This window comes from Sceloporus undulatus, chromosome 2 (assembly GCF_019175285.1).
Source record: "Sceloporus undulatus isolate JIND9_A2432 ecotype Alabama chromosome 2, SceUnd_v1.1, whole genome shotgun sequence".
Lineage (NCBI taxonomy): Eukaryota > Metazoa > Chordata > Lepidosauria > Squamata > Phrynosomatidae > Sceloporus > Sceloporus undulatus.
The window spans coordinates 280,839,617-280,861,186 of record NC_056523.1 but is presented as its reverse complement, the minus strand read 5'-3'; the positions used below and the strand labels follow the sequence as shown (position 1 = coordinate 280,861,186).

Here is a 21,570-nt window from a genome sequence, read left to right as displayed (position 1 = left end):
CCACAGTGGCCAGAGGCCAAGTGGCCAAGTGACGAAGGAAGTTGTTAATGCCTTCTTACAACAAAGCAGGATCCCACATGTCTATAGCAGGTAGTTGTGAGGCCCCTTGTTGACAAAAAAGACAGACAGACAGACAGACAGACAAGAAAAAACCTTCTCAGATCATTCTAAGGGGCCCAACAGACTGCCGGCAGCGCCCATTCCTTGCCAGATCGGGGCCATGGCAGATACACACGGCAGCCCTGATCTAGCCTTTCGAGTGTGCAAAAAGAAGCTGCAAAAAGCAGCTCCTTTTTGCACTGTGGAAAGGGTGCCCTAGCTGTCCGCGGCGGCTGTTCTCAGGGCGGCTGTTCTCAGCTTCTTTGGCACAGTGCGGTGAACACCGCTGAAGACATGGCATGACTCTGTCTACTGTCTGGTCAGGCAGATGGTGTTGGGGGCAGCCGTGGTGGGCATTGTCAGGGCAGCCAGTGGTATGAGGTTACCTTTGACCAGTGTTTGGAAACTTCAGTTGGTACAAATAACTGCAACTAGAGTATAAACTGGGGTTGGTTGCAGGGACATACAATTTCTCTGTTGCAACAGCTCCAATGGATGTCAGTTTGTTCCTGGGAACAATTCAAAGTACAGCTTATGGCCTGTATAGCTTAGGTCCTAGCTTTCTAACACACTGTATATCTTGATATAAACCTGCTCAGACCCCGAGGTCCGCAGAAGAAGCTCTTTTGTTAGTCCCACTACCTTCATAGGTATGATTGGTGAAAACACGACAGAGGGCTTCTGAGTGGCTGCACCTACCCTTTGGAAATCCCTCTTCCATTGGCAGAGCAAAATGTTTTTATTCAGACAGACTTTTAGAATTGAAAGAAGTTTGTAAGTGCTATATTGTTTTAAATTGTATTGTTTTTTTTAATCTTCTAGAGTGTATGTTTTTATATGGTTCTTAGTTTGATTTAGTTTGAATGTGTTTTTGTGTGTTTTTCTTTATAGTCATTTTAGTATGTGAAATGCCTTGAGACCGAGTCTTGGGGAAAGGCTGGGCAGATGATGATTATAATGATGATGATGATCTGGTCAGATTTTATTTTAACATTGGAGACATTTTCAGGAACAATATCTTTGACATACAGTTTCAAGTGGTACAGATCAATCTTCCACTTCAAGATTTTGGCGGGTTATAAACTGCTGCTTTGAGGTGGTCTGCCGCTGCCGCCGTTTGCTCCGTGCGGGAGCCACAGCAGCCACACCGCACGGCTCCCGCACGGACCGAAAAAGAAGCTCCAAAATGGAGCTTCTTCTTGCAGCGCCTCTGTGACATCGCGAGGTGCCAGGGGTGCATTCGCGACATCACAGACGCCGCGACACGTTTGGACGCACAGTGTCTGATACGTAAAGATGGTGCCGGCCATGTGGAACGGCCGGCGCCATATTGTATGGACAGAGTCCATATTAGTGCCAGGGGCGTCTAGAAGAGACGCCCCTTTTTTAAAATGGGACATCCTGCAGACGTCCCAAGTGCCGGTCTGTAACCGGCCTTTATTATCTCACTTTGATGGATATGTAGACAATATTACGGCAACCAGGCAAAGACTAAAAAAGCACAGTTCCCTTAAGTTGCAAAAAAGCCTTACACTCCAAGGTTAGAAAGATCATAGAATCGTAGAGTTGGAAGAGACCACAAGGGCCATCCAGTCCAACCCCCTGCCATGCAGGAAATCTCAATCAAAGCAGCCCCAACAGATGGCCATCCAACCTCTGTTTAAAGACCTCCAAAGAAGGAAATAAATGTTTTCAGTCTATTTTTCAGTGGTCAGAAGACTACTTTAGCTATGTATGAATGTGTATTTTATAGATGCCAACCTCCAGAAAATATATGCCCCGAAAAGTCAGCTTTTATTATCATATATGTCTACCTAATGTTCATATCCTATTCCTGTCATTTCCCTCTACTTTTCCTATCCCCACCTTTTTTCTCTATAATTATAATTTAAAAAACTAAATTTGTTAAAGCTATCCCAAATGGCAAAATCAAAGATCATAATGAACCTTGGGCTCTTTAAGGTTTATATCATTTTGATATACCTTTTAATATTGCATGTAATCAACCTTATTCAGTGATGACCATTAAGGTAGTTTCTTGAAAATATATCCATGGGTAGAATTCAAAGATATAGCTGTGTTAGTCTGTATAATCAGTATGTAGAGAGATCACCTAGCACCTATAAGGCTAACTGAAAGACTCCCTCCTTCCTTCCTTCCTTCCTTCCTTCCTTCCTTCCTTCCTTAATTTCTTTCTTTTTCTTTGGGCTGAAACAGATGGTCCTAAAGGGGTGGCTTGACATCCCCACTTTGATCTCTTGATTGGGGCTGTGGCAACCACATGCCATGGCCCTGATCCTGCATTTTTCTGGTGCAAAAAGAAGCAGCAAAATGCAGCTCCTTTTTGTGCCAGAAAAAAGGTGCCCTTTCCACCACTGCCATTTTTTGGTGCTCCTGCGGCATGCAGTGTCTAAATGCCATGCCACTGGAGTGCCGAAAAGCTACTTCTATGTAAATGACCAGCAGCTTCCTGCTGGCCTTGGGGGCGTGCATTATGCATACACCACACCCTCAAGCTGCCCGGAAGCTGGCTTTTTTTTGCTGGTCTTTTCCAGCTGTTTCTTTCAGTTAGTCTCAAAGGTGCTACAAGATCTCTCTTTATCTAGGGGTAGCCATTTTGGCCACATAGCAAAGTACAGTGTCATCCAAAAACCACAAAACAGAGATACTTTTATTGGGCCAACCAGAATGCACCTTATGTTGCCAATGGCATCACTAGGGATGCATGGGTGGTGCGGCCTGCATCAAGTGACACCCCATAAAAGGGATGACACTTGGTCAGATCCTCCTCCCACTGCAGGGTGAGGAGGAGTGAGTGTGTCCCTCCTGGCTTTGTTGCAACAGCAGCAGCTCCCTCTGTACCCCCCCCCCCCCCATTTTGTTGCCATGACACCACTCTAATCATTAGGACAATGGTTCCACAGCAGCCGTGAAGGGGAAGGCCGAGTGCAGTCCTCCTGAACTCATTGCCATGGCACCATTCTAGCAGCAAAAAAGAGGGCCAAGCACTGCCCTCCCCACCTTGCTGCCTTAGTGCCATTCTCCTCATGAGGACAATGGCACCTCATCAGCAGAGAAGGAGAGGGCCGAGCATGGCCCTCATAATGCTGTCACTGTACTGCTTTACTCATGAGGAGAATGGTGCTGCTGCAGGAGTGAAGAGGCAAACACACTCTTTTGGCCATTTCCCCCAGACGCCTCACCCCTGCTGATGAGCCCTGCCCCCTGGACTGGGTGATGTAGGGGCAGGGGTGCCACTGTAGGTTGCAAGCTTTTTAAGCTCCGCTGGCTTTTTCATTAAGCACAGCTGTTAAAAAAAATACAGTTTTATCATTTACATATATCATTTTAAACAACTTTGCCTGATGAGGAAGCTAGTGGAGTCTGAAAACTTGCAACATATATAATGTGCATTTTGTCTGGCGCAATAAAAGTGTCACGGTTTTGTGGATGTTGGATGATAGTTTCTTATGGGTCATGGATTTACAGCACAATTCTATATATGTCAGCTCAGATGTATGTTCTGTTGCTTTCAGTAGCCTTACAGTAAAATCCTAAAGAGAAAGTGATGTCGGACTGTTCCAACATCAGAGCCACAAATCTTTCCAAAGCCCTGCTAGGATCCCACAGGAAGTGTGGAAGTAATAAAGAATCCAATTGTAGCACACCCAACAGGGTTTTCCTAAATTTAAAACAAGAGCTACCCCCATTGCAAGCCTCAGAGTTATGGGGGAACTTTGGATCTAGAGATGTACTTCCCTCCCCATCCACCACCACCACCTGTCCTGGCACATTTCCTCTGCTTTTTCTACTAGAAGTTCCACCTTTGTATGAGGAGCCACTTTGTAAATATATATTCATCTGTATCTCTCTGGGAAATGCCAAGATAGGAGTCTGAGATCAGATCTTACCTATGCGTTCCTGGACCATGGAATTGTAACCCAAAGTGTATATATACTACACTGTGGTAACAATTTGATATCATTGTAATTGTCGTTACTCGATTCTACAAAATCCTAGGATTTGTAGTTTGGTAAGATTTTTAGAATTCTCTTCTAGAGAGCTTTAGTCCCCTCTTCTAAACTGAGCATTGGAGCTTTGTAACAGATAATTCAATTGGCATGTGTTTATGTCGTTTTGGGCCAGCTTGGCATTGTTAAAAACTTTCACAGAAGCTAATGTTTCATAAAGTTTCTCAGGTTTAAGAAATTTTCTTACAGTAAACCACTAATGTTTTTAATTTGACCTCCTTTGTTTGCCTGCCTATAGATTTGACTGGGTTAATTCATTACAAACTGAAAGGTAAATGGAATATATATATATATTTGTTAGAGATCCGTGTGCTAGTGGTAGTATAGAGAAAATATAGGTTTATTTTATAGTGAGAAGTCCATACCCTTTTCCATTCAGTGGGGCCAGTGTCCGCATTTAAAACCAATCAGCCCACATATATGCCTTTTTATTTGCCTATAAAAATATAAGTTTAAAAAGTGTATATTATTTGAATATCCAGACTTCTGGAGACATACATATTCTGACGCAGATATTTCTTTGTTCATGTATTGCACAATTTTAAAACTTGCTTTATCTTTAGATGTAGATGGTTTGGCAGCACAGATTGTTATTGATGCAAACGATGGAGCAAGAGGAGTAATTGGCTGGCAAAATAGAGAGTAAGTCTTAGCCCTCAAAGTTAATTTATTCCATTCTTTTCATTTGCTTTGAGCATTCCAGTATTGCTTCAGATGGTACATTCGGAATGTGGCATTTTCCTGCAGTCACCATTTAGATAATTTCTAGATGACAACTATGATTCAGAAAAGGACACTCATGTATTCAGATTGCTTTGACACTGTCCTTTCAAAATTTGCTTTCCTCAAGTCATTTTTCCAAAGTGCTATTTAAATTCTGAAATGCTGAGACAGATGTTTTAGGACATGACTATGTTCATCCTTTAGAAGTGCTTTTTCTGGAGGTGTCTATGTAATCTAGGGATAGAGCAGAAACTTTGTGATTGAAGATGCTAACCATTATACAATATGGCACTTTAAGGAATACAGCAGGCCTGCACAACATATAGCCCACAGGCTGCAGGAGGCCCCCCCCCCCAGGGATTTTTGGAGGCCCGGGGGCAAATAGTCAGGAGGAGAAAGTTGAGGATGTCCCGGTTCCCAGAGTCCTGCCCTGATCGCATGGGGCTTTGGAAGACTTGGGAGCAATGGATTCCTCCCCCAGACTTTGCCTCTCCTTCCCAGGGGAGCTATTGCTTACAGCTCCTCTCACCCCATTAGCCAGGCAGGCACAGAAGGAGGAGCTTTTTGCAGAGTAAGCAGCGGAGCTGGGAGAGTAGAGAAAGAGAGAGCAGGGAGTGAGAGAGTAGAGAGCGAGAGGGCAGGGGCTAGACCCATTAAGGTAAGGGGCCCAGGGGCTTCACTGGGGTGTGGATGGGAGTGGAGGAGGGGCCACCATGCTTTTGGCGGGTGGCCTAGTGCCAGGCCTTGGGCCCTTCTTTTGGGTGAGTGGGGGGCGGGAGGAGGAGGAAGAGGCTGCAACGAGGCGGCCTGCTGCTTTTGGTGGGGTGGCCTCGAAGAGGAAGTCCAGTGCCTCACTTTTGTGGGGTGCGGGCTGGGGCTGAGGAGGAGACGGAGGCTGCCTCTGCAGCCTGCCACATGAGGTCTCAGCTGGCTAGCTTAGCCCTGCCAAGGAGGGAGGCCTCCACTCCATGACAAGGCCTCTCCTTCAGTGGTGGTGGAGCCATGTGGGCTTCAGCCAGCTGGCTGGGCCTCAAGGAGGCCACTGCATCAAGGAGGACTAGCCCCTGATGAGTACGCCACCCTACTTTCAGCATCAAGTTGGCGAAGCTTGTGGGACTTGGGCCCAGGTGCCGCTGGCAAGCTGGCAAGGCTTCTCCAGGCCTCTGTGGGGCCTGGTTCTGGCTTCCGCTGCTGCTGACAAGTTGCTAGGCCTCTCCAGACATCTCCAGGGCTTGCACCTGGCAAGCCAGCAAGGCCTCTCTGGGGGAGGGAGGGAACAACCTACCCTTGTTAAGGTAACCAGACTTTTCCTCCTTTTCCTGGACATGTCCCCCATCTCAGCTTTCCTGTCCAGGAGAAGAGATTCCACAATGTCCGCTATTTTGAACATGGCTACGAAGTATGGATTTACATTTATATGCTTCCAGCTTTTATTGGGTCATGTCCTCCATTTTTCTTGAATATCCTATATTTCACCTAAATGTCCAACATTTCACCTAAACCTATTAGTGACCCAAACAACTTTAGCCAGTCTTAATTTCTGCCCTTACCTCTTTCGAAGTTGTGCAGGCCTGGAATACAGTCTAGTCTCTGCTGTATATTGTATACCACATATAGGAATAGGATCCAGATATAGGAATTAAATTTTTCACTATTTTTTAAAGGAAACAAAGAGTAAATTTTAGCCATTTTTCCCACTGTGAGAAAATCCTCACAAACCAGTTTTTGAAACATATTTGTAATTCCAATTTAAACATGGTTGTTTTGCACAGAAAGCAGTGTTTCTGTGAATTTTGTGCAGACTAAATCCTGAAGTGTGAAGATTCATATCAGTCTAGGATTCTCTTCATCAGGGTTTCTTGATACTCAATGCCCACCCCACTATGTTTTACCCATTTAAAAAAATATTTTCAATATTCTTTCTCTACATGTCCTAGAAGAAAGACATTCTACCTGTGTGGAACATAAAATGATGAGACCTGTATTGAAATTTTCATTCAAAGAGCAAAATTATTGGTGGTCATTGAGCCATCCATTCTTGCTTTCGGACTGATATACCTTGAAGGGTTGCTTTGAAAATTACATGACTAGAAACTGAGTAAGTTGTCATGAATTCGTTGGAGAAAAGAGTAGGACCGAATACATCAAAAGGATAGTGTTAAGATCCCAGACTTAAACTTTGGCATCTCTTATTCAAAGACCTGACCTGATACTTGGAAAACCAGTGCATTCATAGCAGACCATAATAGATTAAGAACAGCCAAGTATAGCCAATCTGTTATTTCCAAATACCATATTTAATTTCCTGCACCTGTTTGAAGCAGGCAGGAGATGTCCACAACTGAGATACTTTGCACTATGCTCTTGCACTAATAATGATTTTCCACACAAAACAGTACATGCTGTGAAATATATGGATATTGCTAATGCAAAAATCATATACTTGCTGTCAGTGAACATAATGGGAAACATTTTTTCTTTCTCACCTCAGTTTTGAAATAAATGAACTGGATGGAAGCTTGACGTTGGTGGTATTCCGGGATCGAGGTTCTTACGGTGATGTGTCTTTGTTCTTATATGCTCAGAATCTGGAAGCACAACAGGGACTGGACTTTAATGTATCCTCAAGGGTAAGAAATAGCCACAATACAATTATGCAATTATTTCCCTTAACACCCAGTTAGCTATCTTACTCCAGATATACAATATTATGAGTTATAATATAATATGCTTATTCAGAAATCCTACATATGGGTTGGAAAGAGAATTCCAAAGAACTATGATCTTGTCCACAAAGTTATAAAACAAAGGCAAGTACAAACCTTTGGATAAAATCAAAATCTAATACATTTTGATTCCTTTTCAGATGCAATTCTAAAGAGAATGAATGCACATCAATACACTTGTTACTCAAATTTCAACCTAAACTTCTGTACATTAATTTAAATGCCAGAAATAACTTGCACATGGATAACTTCCATGCACATAGACTCTCTGTATATATGAAATCCAGGTTCCTCAACTATATGGGGAATTAATCTGTAAAGACAGAAAAGTCTATTTCTGGTCTGTGACAATTTCACATTTGTTATTTTCACATACTATGCAATTTTTTTGGGGGGGGGAACTCCATGTGGACGTTTGGGAGTAGATACTTAAGTGTGTTTTTAACATACACATGTGAAGATATATTTTAAATGTATTTTCTCACACTACTTATTTCTGAATGTGTTTTATCTACATGCATAAATTTTTAAACCTGTTGAATCATGAGTACATATTTTGAAACACATTTTGGTGTATTTTCTTTTCTTGCAAAATTCAGTGGTATGCATGATTTGAAAGATAGTTGCATTTCTTTGTACACATTAGTCTGGGTAAAGTAGCTGAAAACTGGTTGCACAATAATTCACAAAGATAAAATGTTCCAAGCAATGCTACATGTAAGAGTAGAAATTTCTGTCCTTATGGATAATTGGTAATCTGGAGAAGACGCAAGCAGGCATAACCCCATAATTTAATTACAAAAGTTCTCATATGTCTATTGTACATGTTTGTCATCTAAAAGGGCATATGATACTTGTGATTACTATCACAGTCACATTTTTTAAAAATTAAGTTTGCATTTGAAACTGTATTTGCTAAAACATTGTGCCCTATATGGTTTGTTGTTAGACTCTTTCTTTTGCTGATGGAGAAAGGTATAAATCTGTGGAAGTTATCATTTTTGATGATGATATTCCTGAAGGAGATGAGAGATTCCAGCTAATTTTAGCAAACCCATCCCTTGGACTGGAGTTGGGAGAAAACATAACAGGTAATGCATTACTATTAATGTAACTAGTTCTTTATATTATTATTGCAGAATTATATTCCATACATCATCATTAATAGCAATCCTAACTATGTATTTTTCTTCAAGATCATAAAATCCCAAGATGAAGAACTGAATATTTGTATGTTTGGGAGATGTACAGTTGTAAGCAATCTCTTAAACTGTTTTGTGATTAGCTTCTTATTGATTCATACAATAACATATATGATATATGCATTCCTGAACCATTCCTGCTTCAGATGCTAGTCAATAATAACAACTTTAGAATTATCATGTAGTTATCTATATATATTTCTGAATGTACCAGGAGCACATAATGCAAATTTTGTGTAATGTCTTGTTCCTTTACAGAGCATAGTACTATAAACCAGGAACCAGTTTTGTACATTTGCTGACAACATACCCTCTATCAGTATAATCAAGAAGAGGTGATTCCCAGTGCCCCCACATGTCCCCAAGAATTGATCCAAAGGACTGGGAAAACCCCCAGAACAGATATTTGGGTGGCATGGAGGGTTTGGGGTTGGGAAAATGGCAGGGAATGTCCTGTTGCAGATGCATAAGGACTATATGGTGAGGTGAATTGCCTCCTCTTGAATCTGTTGATGAAGCTTCTGTAATCAGTGGAAATCAACCAATGGACCTTGACCATTTCAGTATTTGTTTCAAGTGCCAATAGCAGACCCAGTAGGATACAATAGAAGCATTAGTCTAGTGACCCAACATATTTACATCCAGATTATAGGCATTTTTGATACCACTTGAAATTCCTTGGACCTGATTTCATAAAAATTGTACCGTAGTTAGTATTTTTGTACTGTCTATACCTCTGATCAGTTTTATTGGATATTTTGTGATGGTGTTTTTGGAATCAATACTTTAGCTGAACTATGGCTAAATTATTTATAAAGAATACATTGTTTTGTTATACCCAATTCTTATTTATATGTAATGGAGGTTTTAAAAATGCACTTATTGGTTTTAAGGAATGCTAGTTTTCAATCATGTGCCCTACAGAAAGTTTATTCTTTTGCTCCAATTCATATTTAGAACCAGATTCTCAAGGGAATAATTTAATACTGTAGTTTCACCGATGGATATCCTCTTGCTATACACCTTCTTTCATCTGGTGGGATGAAAAATCCTTAGAAACAGCTTTGGAGTGGCATGGAGGCCTGTGAAGGAGAGGAGAGGAGGGAAAATTAGCTCTACCTAGTCTGACATGGGTTGTACATCCCACTGAATTTAGTGGGACTTACTTTAGAGGACACATGTGTGCGATTGTACCATTTAAGTTGTCCAAAAACACTTCTTTAACATGAGGTTTATAAGAATTGTTATTAAATTTGAATTAGATGATAATTCTGTGGCATATATCACATGTAGATAAGATTATCCTATGTGCATTTTGTAATCATAACATTCATTTTCTGTCCAAAGCTACAGTTACCATCCTTGCAAATGATGATGGCTATGGAGTTTTATCCTTCAACAACAGTGAACATTTCTTTCTAAGGGAACAGACATCACTCCATTTGATGGAAAATGTTGCAGTACTGACCATTGTCAGGGAACCTCCACAAGGAATATTTGGCACCGTGACCGTCCAGTATCTTGTACGAGAGATAAATTCTTCTGAAGCATCTGTAGATTTGACCCCATCACAAGGATATATTGTTCTAGAAGAGGGAGTCAGATTCAAGGTAATATTCAGCTAGTTATTGTAAAATGGAATAAAATTTATTTGGTGTCCTATTAATACATATCTCATTGTTTATGCAGGTTTTTTTTAAAGAATATAAATTTGCAATCCTGTATCCATCTACCAGGTAACAGACACTAATCAACTCAGCAGGATTTCTGGGTTGACATGTCCAGGACTGCAGCCTAAATTAACATGCAATATATTTAAAACAAAACAACAAACACAAACAAGAAGAAAGTATTGCATAGCATAGTTTAAGAGCCATTTGATATATGAAACAGAATTAGACACAGATCGAGAGAGAATTCTGGACTGTACCACTTACAGTAGATTATACAGCTTTTCCTATATTTCATTCACTGTTAACATCACGTCATTTCTTAAATTTTCTTAGATTTTCATTCCCCAAGTACTGCTGGATTGAAACACTGATCCAAATATCCCATTCCTAGTTCTGTGCCTTTTGACTGGGAGTCCCATCTTTTGACACTGTCTCTTGCTTCATTGTGGGTTGTCTCATCATACAATTTTCATGGTAAAAGACAATCAGAAGTTATTTACCAGTGCCTTGTTCTGTGCATTACTGTGCAATGCTAACAAAAGTTAAAGTACTGCTGCTATTGTCCCCGAGAGATCATCCTCCTGTGTAACCCCTACTACTGCTCTTGGCCAGTAGATGTTAGGCGCATTTAATCTGTTTCCTCAACAAAAGTCTCTCTGACTTGGAAGACCCTATCAATAGCAATGCTAGCAGCAGTGTAACCTCTTACCTCATGGGAGCAAACAACCCCACCACTACAGGAGGTATTGTAATATGAAAGTAATCATTATCCCTATCTATATCATTTAAGGCTGCAATCTTGTACCTTTTTACTGAAAGTTGAGGTCTTTTAACTCAACGAGACTGACCTCTGAGAATGTATACATGATTGCAGTATTGATATTTTAGTTTTTGTTTTAGTGGATCTAGTGGTGTTCCTGCATTGAGTATCACCCGGTGTGGGGTGCAGGGCTTCTGAGGGTGGGGCTTCTGGTGCCATTTCTGGGGATGGGGATTCTGGTGGGGTTCCTGGGGGAGGAGCTTCCAGGGATGGTGCACACTCCCTCTCCATGTGTTTGCCTGTCCTTTTCCTGATGAAGAAAAGGACAAGGACAGTGGGGGGTGGGGGGTGGAATGCACGCAGGGGGTAGAGTATGGGGAAGAGAACAAGGGACAAAGCATGGGGGACAGAGCAGTTCGAGGAGGGGATGGAGCATGGGGTTGGTTCAGTTGGAGTTGACTGTGTTTCATCCACCTTCTGGGGTGTCACCCAGTGCAGGCCACATTACCACAACTCCCTCTCCCAATAATGCCACAGAGTGGATCCAAGATTTTTCTGTTTATTCCCTTTTCCCCCTTTTACAGACATTGCACATTACTGCCATACTAGATGCTGAACCAGAAATGGATGAGCATTTCATTGTTACTCTGTTCAATTCAACTGGTGGAGCCAGACTAGGCACAAGAACAGAAACTTTTATCACAGTGCTGCAAAATCAGGCCCCGTTGGGACTTTTCAGTATCTATCCAGTTTCAAATAGGTATATCATGCTGTTCAGTAAATACAATCTTTTTATTTGTTTGTACATAGGTTTTTCTTCATTTTATTTATTAATGTATGTTAAAATGTGGGCATAGATAAATACAGTTATTGGTGTGTTTAAACCTGTCAGTCACAATATATAAAAACATATCAATATAAAGACTGTGGTTAGTCATTGGCAGAGTACAGTTTCCCCAACAGCCAATCCAAGTCAGACTGGCTGCAAAGATGGGGGCTGCCTGAGGAGTGACTATAAAAGGAGAGGAACAAGTGGAAAGATGAGTGTGTCAATTGACAGTATAAGAGCCAGTTCAGGGTGGCTCATACCTGCCTTGTTCTGGGGAAATGTTAATCGGGATTTGAGACAGACTGTCACAGGTTTCATAGCCCTGATGAAGGGTCATAATAAGGACTTGTGTTAAGAGAATTAGAACACAGGCTAAAGTTGAAACAAAGTCAGTGAAGGAACTGGAAAAAGAAATAGTTTCTAACAAGTGAAGAGCTATACATTATGTAACCACACGATTTGAGAAACAACTATAAAAAGATGCAAACTTAAGATCTGACTGTAAATAAAGTTTATATTCCTTCTTTTTTACAGAAGAGTGGCTTGAATTAATTTATAACTATAAACGTCATAAGCACACTACCAAAATAATAAAACACATAAAAAATAATGATGCTGAGAGCCCATCCCTGAGACACTTATTAAAAGAGTGCATTAGGGAAAGAATTGGTAGTAGTTGGACCAAAGGTTAAAGAGATGATTCTGGATTAAGGAAAAACCTTAGACATTGTAAGGAAAGAAGGATGTTGTGGTTGTGACAAACACTCATTTTTACATCAAAAGAATAGACTACCTTGGATGGTAGTGGACTTCCCCTTCTTTGGTCGTGTTTCAAGAGTACTTTAGTTGTACATTCCTGCATGGGTTGGATTAGATGGCCCTTTTAGGGATTTTAATGTTTCACTGATTTGTTCTTGCAAGGGAGGACAAACAATATCCATGGTTTCCTTCCTACGGCAGAGAGAATATTTGCACAGTTCTTGACCATTATTCACTGGTGGTTTTCTGCATGCAAATTGTGGGGTTTCACATAAAAAACCCACAATTTTCTAGGCAGCCATCTCTCTTTTTTGTACTGTATTCAGTTTTCTATGGAAATCTATCTGACTATATTGTATAAAAAATGTTCTGTGGAAAATTGAAATCTTTCACAATGAAACATGTGTAAGATATTTATTTTGCAAGATTACTTTTTTTTTTTTTTTGGCACATGATATTTCTCTGATCCCCCACTACTTTCACCAAGTATGGAATGGCCAGGATGAGGGAGTATCCTGCAAAGCACTAACTTGTAACATATTAACAACATCATTGGCATCCAGTGATGTTTTGGTTAAAATGACCTGAGAAGAGTCCTGTATTAAAGAACTATCAGATTTCTCATATATTCAGAAATCTAGTGCTTTATATACAATAGGCAGGTGTTATGGGCAAGTGCATTGTTTTTATTTTATTTTTTCATTTATTCAGCTGTATATTTCCACCCTACCCATTAGTCCATCCTGAATCTAGTCTTATGACAGATATTCATTTCTTTACTTTAATAATGGTCTTGATATATTTTAGGACAGATTCTCTTACAATTGAAGAAGGCAACTCTACAATCTACTTGAAAGTATCTCGGAACAATGGGATCAACACATCAGTGAGCGTGGAATGGGAAACATTGTCTGATACTGCATTTGGGATAAGTAAGTCTGTGAGTTGATATTTAAATCACCTCTTACAATTAGCCAAATAAAACAAGGAAAATAAGATGCCCCCAGTGGAATAGTGACTCCTATCACTATTTTACCAGAATTTTTCTTGGACAAATATTTTGAGGCTGTACAGACAGCCCTGTAAGGGACAGCTCTATGCCTCCCCTGGAAGCGCTGGACTGGGGCCACAGTAACCGGATGGTCAACCTGTGGTCCCAATCCGGTGTTTTTCCAGGCCAAGGAGAAATGGCAAAATGACCAGAAAAGCGGTGTCCTTGCGCCCCATGTGCCCACTGCACCCCAACATGAAGGAGGAGAAAGGAATGGCTCCTTTCTCCTCTGGATCATTGGTGAGGCTGTGCGGTTGCTGAGCCAGTGATTCGCAGGCAGGGAGCAGCTGCCTAGAGCAGCTTCTTCTTTGCGTCATCATAAGGGCTGCATTACAGCCCTATTATGCCGCTTCCTGTGCGTGATGTGCAGACACTGCACATCGTGTACGTCATCATGGTGGCCCCCATGTGATCGGGAGGCCACCATGATGATGGCAGCGGCATGTTCTAGGGTTCCGGACCGTGCTGTTGCTGCGTGGTCTGGAATCCTAGAATCGGCACTGCCACGCTGCTTCCTGTCTGTATGTACTGGGCCTTTGACCCATTTATGATCACAAGCATTTGAATTGAGGGTAGTACTTAACCAATGTGGGTTTCTCTTCCCTTGTGTTCTGCCTGTCTGCACAGTAACTCAGTATATTTTCTTCTTGTTTCAGAGGGTGGATTAAGTGTGTTGTCCACCTTACAAAGTTTTGTGGAAGATCCAATATCTAGCTGGTGTTTCTTTACGGCAGGAAACTTTCTATATGGCATACTATTGAGAAGGAATCCAGCTGTCAGTTCTTTGCTATACCAGTGGCGGGGTGTTTTTGTACCCATTGAGGTAATCACACCTAAAAATATTCCAGTGTGTTAAAGAAAACAAAACAACAAATACATCCAAGAGTAATCTGAAACAGTGGTTTTCAAAGAATTTAAAAAATAAATGATTATACCAAGAATAGTAGTGACTTAATGCCATGATTTGTGCTGTCAAGAATACTGTTTTCTAACTTAATCCTGCCCTCATCTCATCTTAATATAATACTAAATATTGCTTGTAAAATAATTATTTGTGTATAGTGTTTTCTGAGCAGGCATAAAGGACTTCTATTATCAGTTTCATCATTCTTTCCTTAGGAGTTTACTACTGAGAATCCTCTTCACTGTATTGCATTTCAAATCAATGGCTCATCCTATCTAGTAATTACTCAAGGTGGAACAAAACAACTTGAACCTTCTAGCAACACAGTGTATTCCTTCAGCCCTGGCTTTCAGTTACTACAGGTAACTATGCTAAACTTTAAAAAACTTTTATGTGTATATATAGAGGGGGAGAGAGAGAGAGAGAGAGAGAGAGAGAGAGATGGAAATGTAGCACATGTGATAAGGATAATTCTTCTTGAAAGATAGTTTCACCAAAGAGTGGCCTGATAATGGCTCATGCCTCCCTTCATTTATTTTAATTGGAAAAAAAAGGTGTACTTTGCATCCTCTAGGGCAAGGGTAGGCAATAAGACCCTATCAATGAAAGATATCCAAGACACCCTGTCATTTTTTAAAACATTCTATTTACATTGTAAAATTACAGTCTATACCAAACAAATTGACACACAAACAAGTACATAAAACCCACAAATAAACATTCATCCATACATGTTACTTCCTTTCCTGGTTTCTGTAATCTGTAACAAAGTTAAATTATACCTTTTCATTTTTCTTCTTTCTATCTGTTATTTAAGACCCTCTGTCTTACTTTCCAGCTAAATATTTATTGACTGTTTATTTCAAAATTTGCTTTCCATTCTATATTGAAATTAGCGCAAAACACGTGGTATATGTGCCATATCTCTTTATAACATAGATCAAACATTTTCTACATTCTGTGTTATTAATCTCAGTAGTTTTTTTTATAAATACACCTCAAATTATTGTATATTCAAATATTTATATATTATACTCCAGTCCTTATCAAATTTGGGCAGTTTCGTAATATTATTGCAAGGCTTTTGCCACCTAATTTGCAGCCTGAATACATCCCCGGTCCATCCCTGCTTCCAGGAGTACTCTGGCAGCCATTTTCTTAACTCAGGCGGGATACAGACGGGCAAAAAGGGGTGTGTTCATGACGTCATGAAGGTATAGCCTTCAGACGGCCCTTACCTGAATGCCGCCATGAACACACCGCCCGCACACCCCAAGCGGGAAGAAGCGGCATTAAAAAGGTGCCGCTTTTCCCCACTTCTTTTCTATATAGTGCGCAGCTGCGCATCTCCGTCTGTAAGCTGCTGCACCGGTACGCCAGAATTGCTACGCCGCTAATTTAAGTTGCCCATTTAAAAGCTCCGTGTCTGCTGCGTCACATAATGAGTCAGGGTCCTGGAACATGCGCAGTTTGCAGTCAGGCTTTAATTGCAGCATCAGCTGCCATGCAGGTGTGGAAGCTGCAGCACAGCTGCAGCTCATTTTAAGACTCGTAACCCTAACCCTAACCCTAACCCTAGAGCTGCATGTACGCATGCGCTGCTAGAATCGTGGAAAGTTTGGAATTTAAATTGCACCCCTACACACATTCCTGCGCCATTTTCACCTAACAATAAAAAAAAACGCTAAAACTTTAAATATTTACATATGTACAAGGGAGGTGATGGGGGATGGCAGGGGGACAGCGGTGGCAGCGGCGACAGCTGTGGCTCTGCATTGCAGATTCAGCAAGAGCGCAGGGACCAAAGGAGAGGAGGCATCCATGATGCTGGTGACACTGGCAACGTGCAAGCGGACAAGGATGCCAACACCAGCTGATCACCAGCTGGCAGGAGACCACCTTTGTTCTTGGCCAGGGCGGGGGAAAAAGTTTAAAGGGGCTTGGGTGCTTTAAATGTGCACATATGCTTTCTGCCGCCGGTGCTGAGCGCCGCAGCTGCGCAGCTGCGCATCCGCCAGCCGGCAAAAGTAAAAAAAGAGCCCCGTTTTTGGCCACCTGTGAGGAAGCTGCCTCTCTCTTTGCGGCGTCCTGCGAGGCGGCGGTATGGAAACTGCGGGTCAGAAACGACCCCAGGTGAGGCGTCTTCACTGCCCCCCATGTGGATGCCCCATACACCTTAGCCACGCCCCCGGGGCAGGCGGTCTGGAGGCTCCGTATTCAGCAGAATACACCTCCAAGACGTCTTCCCCTGCCCGTCTGTATCCCGCCTCAGAAAACTCCCGGATCTGAAAAGAGCTGCGAAGAGCACTCCTGGAAGTGGGGATGGAACCGGGATGTATTCAGCCTGCAAATTAGGCAGCAAAAACCTTGCAATAATATCAGGAAGCTGCCCAAATTAAGATTTAAGCCAGGTAAAGGTGTATTGATTTATTAAGCCATGGGATAAGATCCAGTGTAAGGTATAAATCACATTGGAGCCTGAGCAAGTGAAAGTCTCTCTAGTATTGTGGATGATGTCATTAAGTCTTGTATTGACGTTTCTTGAATAGAAAAAGTTATGCAGTTCATAACTGCAAGGAGAATAAAAGTAAAATGAAACCAGATAGCATTATTACATCCTAATAATATTAGTCTCCTTAAACAAAAGAAATACATTTCTTTATGACTTAAATTAGGCCATGAAAATAAAAGCTTTATTTCTTTTCTTGCAGATACAGTCCATCTTTGTGCCATGTAGCACTGATGTAAAGCATTTCAGTTTGGACCATAGCCATTACCTGATAATTACAAGTTGTACACCTGAATCTAAATCTCTCCAGGTTGGGTTTCTTTTTCCTTGTGTGCATAGTGTTGGTTTATAAATTAGACTGTTGAAAATACTGTTTTTTGTGAATTTATGAAATTTTCCAAGAATCTGATTTTGAGAGCTGATAATCAGATATAATCTTGGGAAACAATCAATGTGAAAAGTGGAATGATCCTGGAAGTGCTATTTCCAGGTGAGGAAATGGAAGGTGATCATCTCAGCTTCCTACCCCCCCCCCCAAATAATGAGAGAGAGAGAGAGAGAGAAACTGAGCTCTCAGGTGGTATGTGGGTTACATGTGTGTAATGTTCAGTATGGAAGCAGTTGGACATTTTTTAGCCAATACAGAATATTCATATTCATGTCAAAGTCATGGCAGCAGAGTTGCTCATATAATGCCATTGTTCATGCGGATGTGCCTTCAGTTTTCTGGTGCCTATTCCTTTGTGCACTCAGTGTTGCATTTGCTTGTGCAGCTTTGCCTTTTGACATAAGAGTTTCATAGCATAGTCAACACATAACTGTGCACATGGAGTTTTATGTTATGTGATCCCAGTGTAGGATCTCAGTCAATACATCATCAAGACTTTCAGCAATGCAGAGTTCTCAGAAATTAATTGAGAAATAAGGCATTATTGACATAACTAAATTACATAATTAAGTTTAAAGATTAGTTATTCTAAGGGCTTATTCCCATTTACCATTTAAACTGGTTCACAGTGAGGTTTCAATCCAGATTGTTTATTCAATTCCACTGTGGCATCATTCCCACTATGAAACAGGATCTTTTGGATTCAGCTTTTTTTTTTTTTTGGACCCCACTGTCATCCCAACTTGTATTTGTACCATAAGATTATCATCCTCTCCCCTTTAAAAAAAAATGCCAATTAAGCTGATCGCATCACTGTGTCATCGGTGACGTGGCCAGGCATAATTTCAGCAACATAGCCAGCCATAATTTCGGCTACATCAGGATACTATATAGTGCTCCCCCCATCAGCTTTCTTTATTTCCATTCATGTCTTAGCCTTGTAGGTGCATGGCCATGATAAGAAAGCCCTTGCTCATTATAGGAAAGCCCTTGCTCACAGCTTTTTGTGGGTTGTTCAGGCTATGTGGCCACGTTCTAGAAGAGTTTCTTCCTGAATTTCACCAGCAACTGTGGCTGGCAAAACATCAGGAAGAAACTCCTCTAGAACATGGCCACATAGCCCGAAAAACCCACAAAAAACTATGGATGCTGGGCATGAAAGCCTTCGAGCCCTTGCTCACTTTGGTGCTTCTACAGGACAATGAGAAATCACATTTCCGATTCAAAAAATTATTAAAGCGCGCGCACACACACACACCAGAACCCCCTCCAAAACAAAAGCAAAAAATACATTTAACCTCTTACAGTGGAGAAATGATGATGTCCAAATTCAGAAGGAATCGAACACAGTAAAGATGGAAAATTAAAAAGTCACCTCACATGTGGGTAGACAAAGGGCAGCGCTAAAAAAAGTGGCGGATTTCAAGCAGCTGAAGGCTGGATGGGTGACACCCTCTGCCAACCCTTCTGCCATAGTCCCTCCCCTCCAGTGAGATGTGATTCTGATCTGAAGGTTGTTCCCACTTGTTGAACATGCTTGTGATTCGGTTCTTCTCAAAAGAACCTCTTGAAAAATACTGTCAAATAAAAACGTTTTTTTCTGCATTTACTCCACTTTCATGGAATCTCTGTCGGATCAAAACTGGTGAAAAGTGGGGACAATAGACATTTAATCCAATCTGCAATTGAAAGTAAATCATAGTGGGAATGCTTGAGAGATTCCTTGCAAATATATAGAGTAGTTTTCCACACCCTGTGTACTTTTTTACTTTAGCTCTCATCAGTCCCAGGCAGCTCACCCAATAGTAGGGATATAAAGAGTATTAGTTCACAAACTTAGAATGCACCTAGTTGCAGAATGCTTGTTTAGAACATGGGCTACAATCTTCAGTGAGAAGAGGCAGAATTTGCATTAGCAGGCAAGAACAGAGCAGCATAAAACATTAATTGGGGAGATGTTGTCAAAAAGTACCATGAGAATACTCTCTAGGGTACCTAGAATATCAATGTGCTTTCCTTCTGTATTCTGTGTTGTCTGCTATGCTATGTAACATATATATGGAACTGCTGGGGGAGGTTGTCTGGGGTTTTGGGGGCAGTACCATCAATATGCAGATGACACTAAACTCTACTACTCATTTCCACCCCAACCCAAGAAGGCCGTCCTGGTCCTAAACCATTATCTGTCATCAGTAATGGACTGGATGAGGGCAAACAAATTGAATTTTTTTCCAGACAAGACAGAGGTGCTCCTGGTCAGTTGGAAGGCAGGTCAGGGAATAGGGATTCAGTCAATGTTAGATGGGGTTAAATTCCCCCTGAAGATGCAGGCTCACAGTTTGTGGGTACTCCTGGTCTCAGCTTTGAACCTGGAAGTCTAGATTTCTGCAGTGACTAGGAGTGCTTTTGCATATTTAAAGCTTGTGTGCCAACTGTGATTATTACTTGAGACATCTGATCTGGCCATGGTGGTACATACCTTAGTTACATACCATTTGATTTACTGTAATGCACTGTACCTGGGGCTGCCTTTGAAGAGTATTCAGAAGCTGCAGCTGGTCCAAAGAGCTCCAACCAGACTGTTAACTGAGGGAGGTTACAGAGACCACAGAGTGTCCCTGTTGAAACAGCTTCACTGGCTGCCAGTTTGTTTCTGGGTACAATTCAAACTGATGGTTATGACCTATAAAGCCCTATACAGCTCAGGTCCAGGCTATTTGGCAGATGTTATACATGTACACAGCATTGTACATACAGATAATCAATAAAATTATAAAACCTGCCAATGGCATACAATCTACAAAATACATATAAACAGTAGGTAGTAATATAAAATAGATTTAGTTAAAAAACAGGCAACAGTTAAAACATCAACATCCACTATCTAATCAAATATCAGATAAATATCCACACAGTACCTGGGAACACTTCCCTGAACAGGGTGGTCTTCAGATCAGATTTAAAAGTGGTCAAAGAAGTGGTAACCTGTGTTCATGGGGGAAGAAGGTTCCAGGAGTGAGGGGGAACAAGTGAGAAGGGAAAATCCGAGATGGAGCCGTGGAGAGCCTAGGATGAGACAGCCGACCTTGACTACTAGAACAGAGAGAATGAGTGGAGATGTATGGAGAAAGAAGTTCAGATAAATAAAGAGGGGCTAGCCCATGCACGGCTGTAAAAGTTAACAACAGAAGCTTATACTAGATACGAAAGGGAAAGGGGAGCCATTGAAGGGATGATAATAAAGGAGAAACATGGTCAAAGCGAGCGGATGTGATGATGCGTGCCTCTGAATGCTGGATGGAAATTAAAGGGCAAAGATGAGAAAGAGGAAGCCCTGCTAGAAGGAGGTTACAGTAATCTAGTCGGGAGACCACCAGAGCTTGGATCAGAGTCTTGGCAGTGGCAGTCAAGAGAAATGGACAGATTTTGGCAGTGTTAAAGAAAGACTCTACAGGCTTTGGCAGTGCCCTGGATGTGGGAGATAAAGGACAGAGAGGAATCAAAAGTGAAACCGAGGCTGCGGGCTTCCTGGACTGGTCAAATAGAGATGTTGTTGACAGAAACAGAAAAGGGATATTGAAGAGAGAACTTAGGTGGAAAGACAAGAAGCTCCGTCTTGGACTTGTTGAGCAGACCATATATCTCTGTATGAGTCAGCCTGGACTCTGAGATCATCAAGAGAGACCCTTCTCTCAGTCCCACCACTATCACAAGCACGGATGGTGGTGACATGACAGAAGGCTTTTTCCATAGCTGCCCCTAAACTCTGAAACACCTTTCACAGGGAGACCAGAATGACCCCCTCTTTGCTGTCCTTCCTATGGCAGGCTAAGACCTTCCTGTTCAGGCAGGCATTTAAAACAGAAAGTTTTTAAAGAACGGCTGGAGTGTTGTATGGTTGTAACATGCAATCTGT

General features: G+C 41.5%; 1 protein-coding gene across 1 annotated transcript in view; it reads left to right on the top strand.

The window, feature by feature from the left end:
* The window catches only part of ADGRV1 (adhesion G protein-coupled receptor V1), a 384,090-nt gene that overhangs the window by 113,045 nt on the left and 249,475 nt on the right, over positions 1–21,570 (top strand). The window contains 9 exon segments of the mRNA XM_042447787.1: positions 4,694–4,772; positions 7,345–7,483; positions 8,529–8,670; positions 10,129–10,391; positions 11,799–11,974; positions 13,610–13,734; positions 14,510–14,676; positions 14,973–15,119; positions 17,469–17,576. Coding sequence (XP_042303721.1) covers positions 4,694–4,772; positions 7,345–7,483; positions 8,529–8,670; positions 10,129–10,391; positions 11,799–11,974; positions 13,610–13,734; positions 14,510–14,676; positions 14,973–15,119; positions 17,469–17,576 — 1,346 coding nt within the window.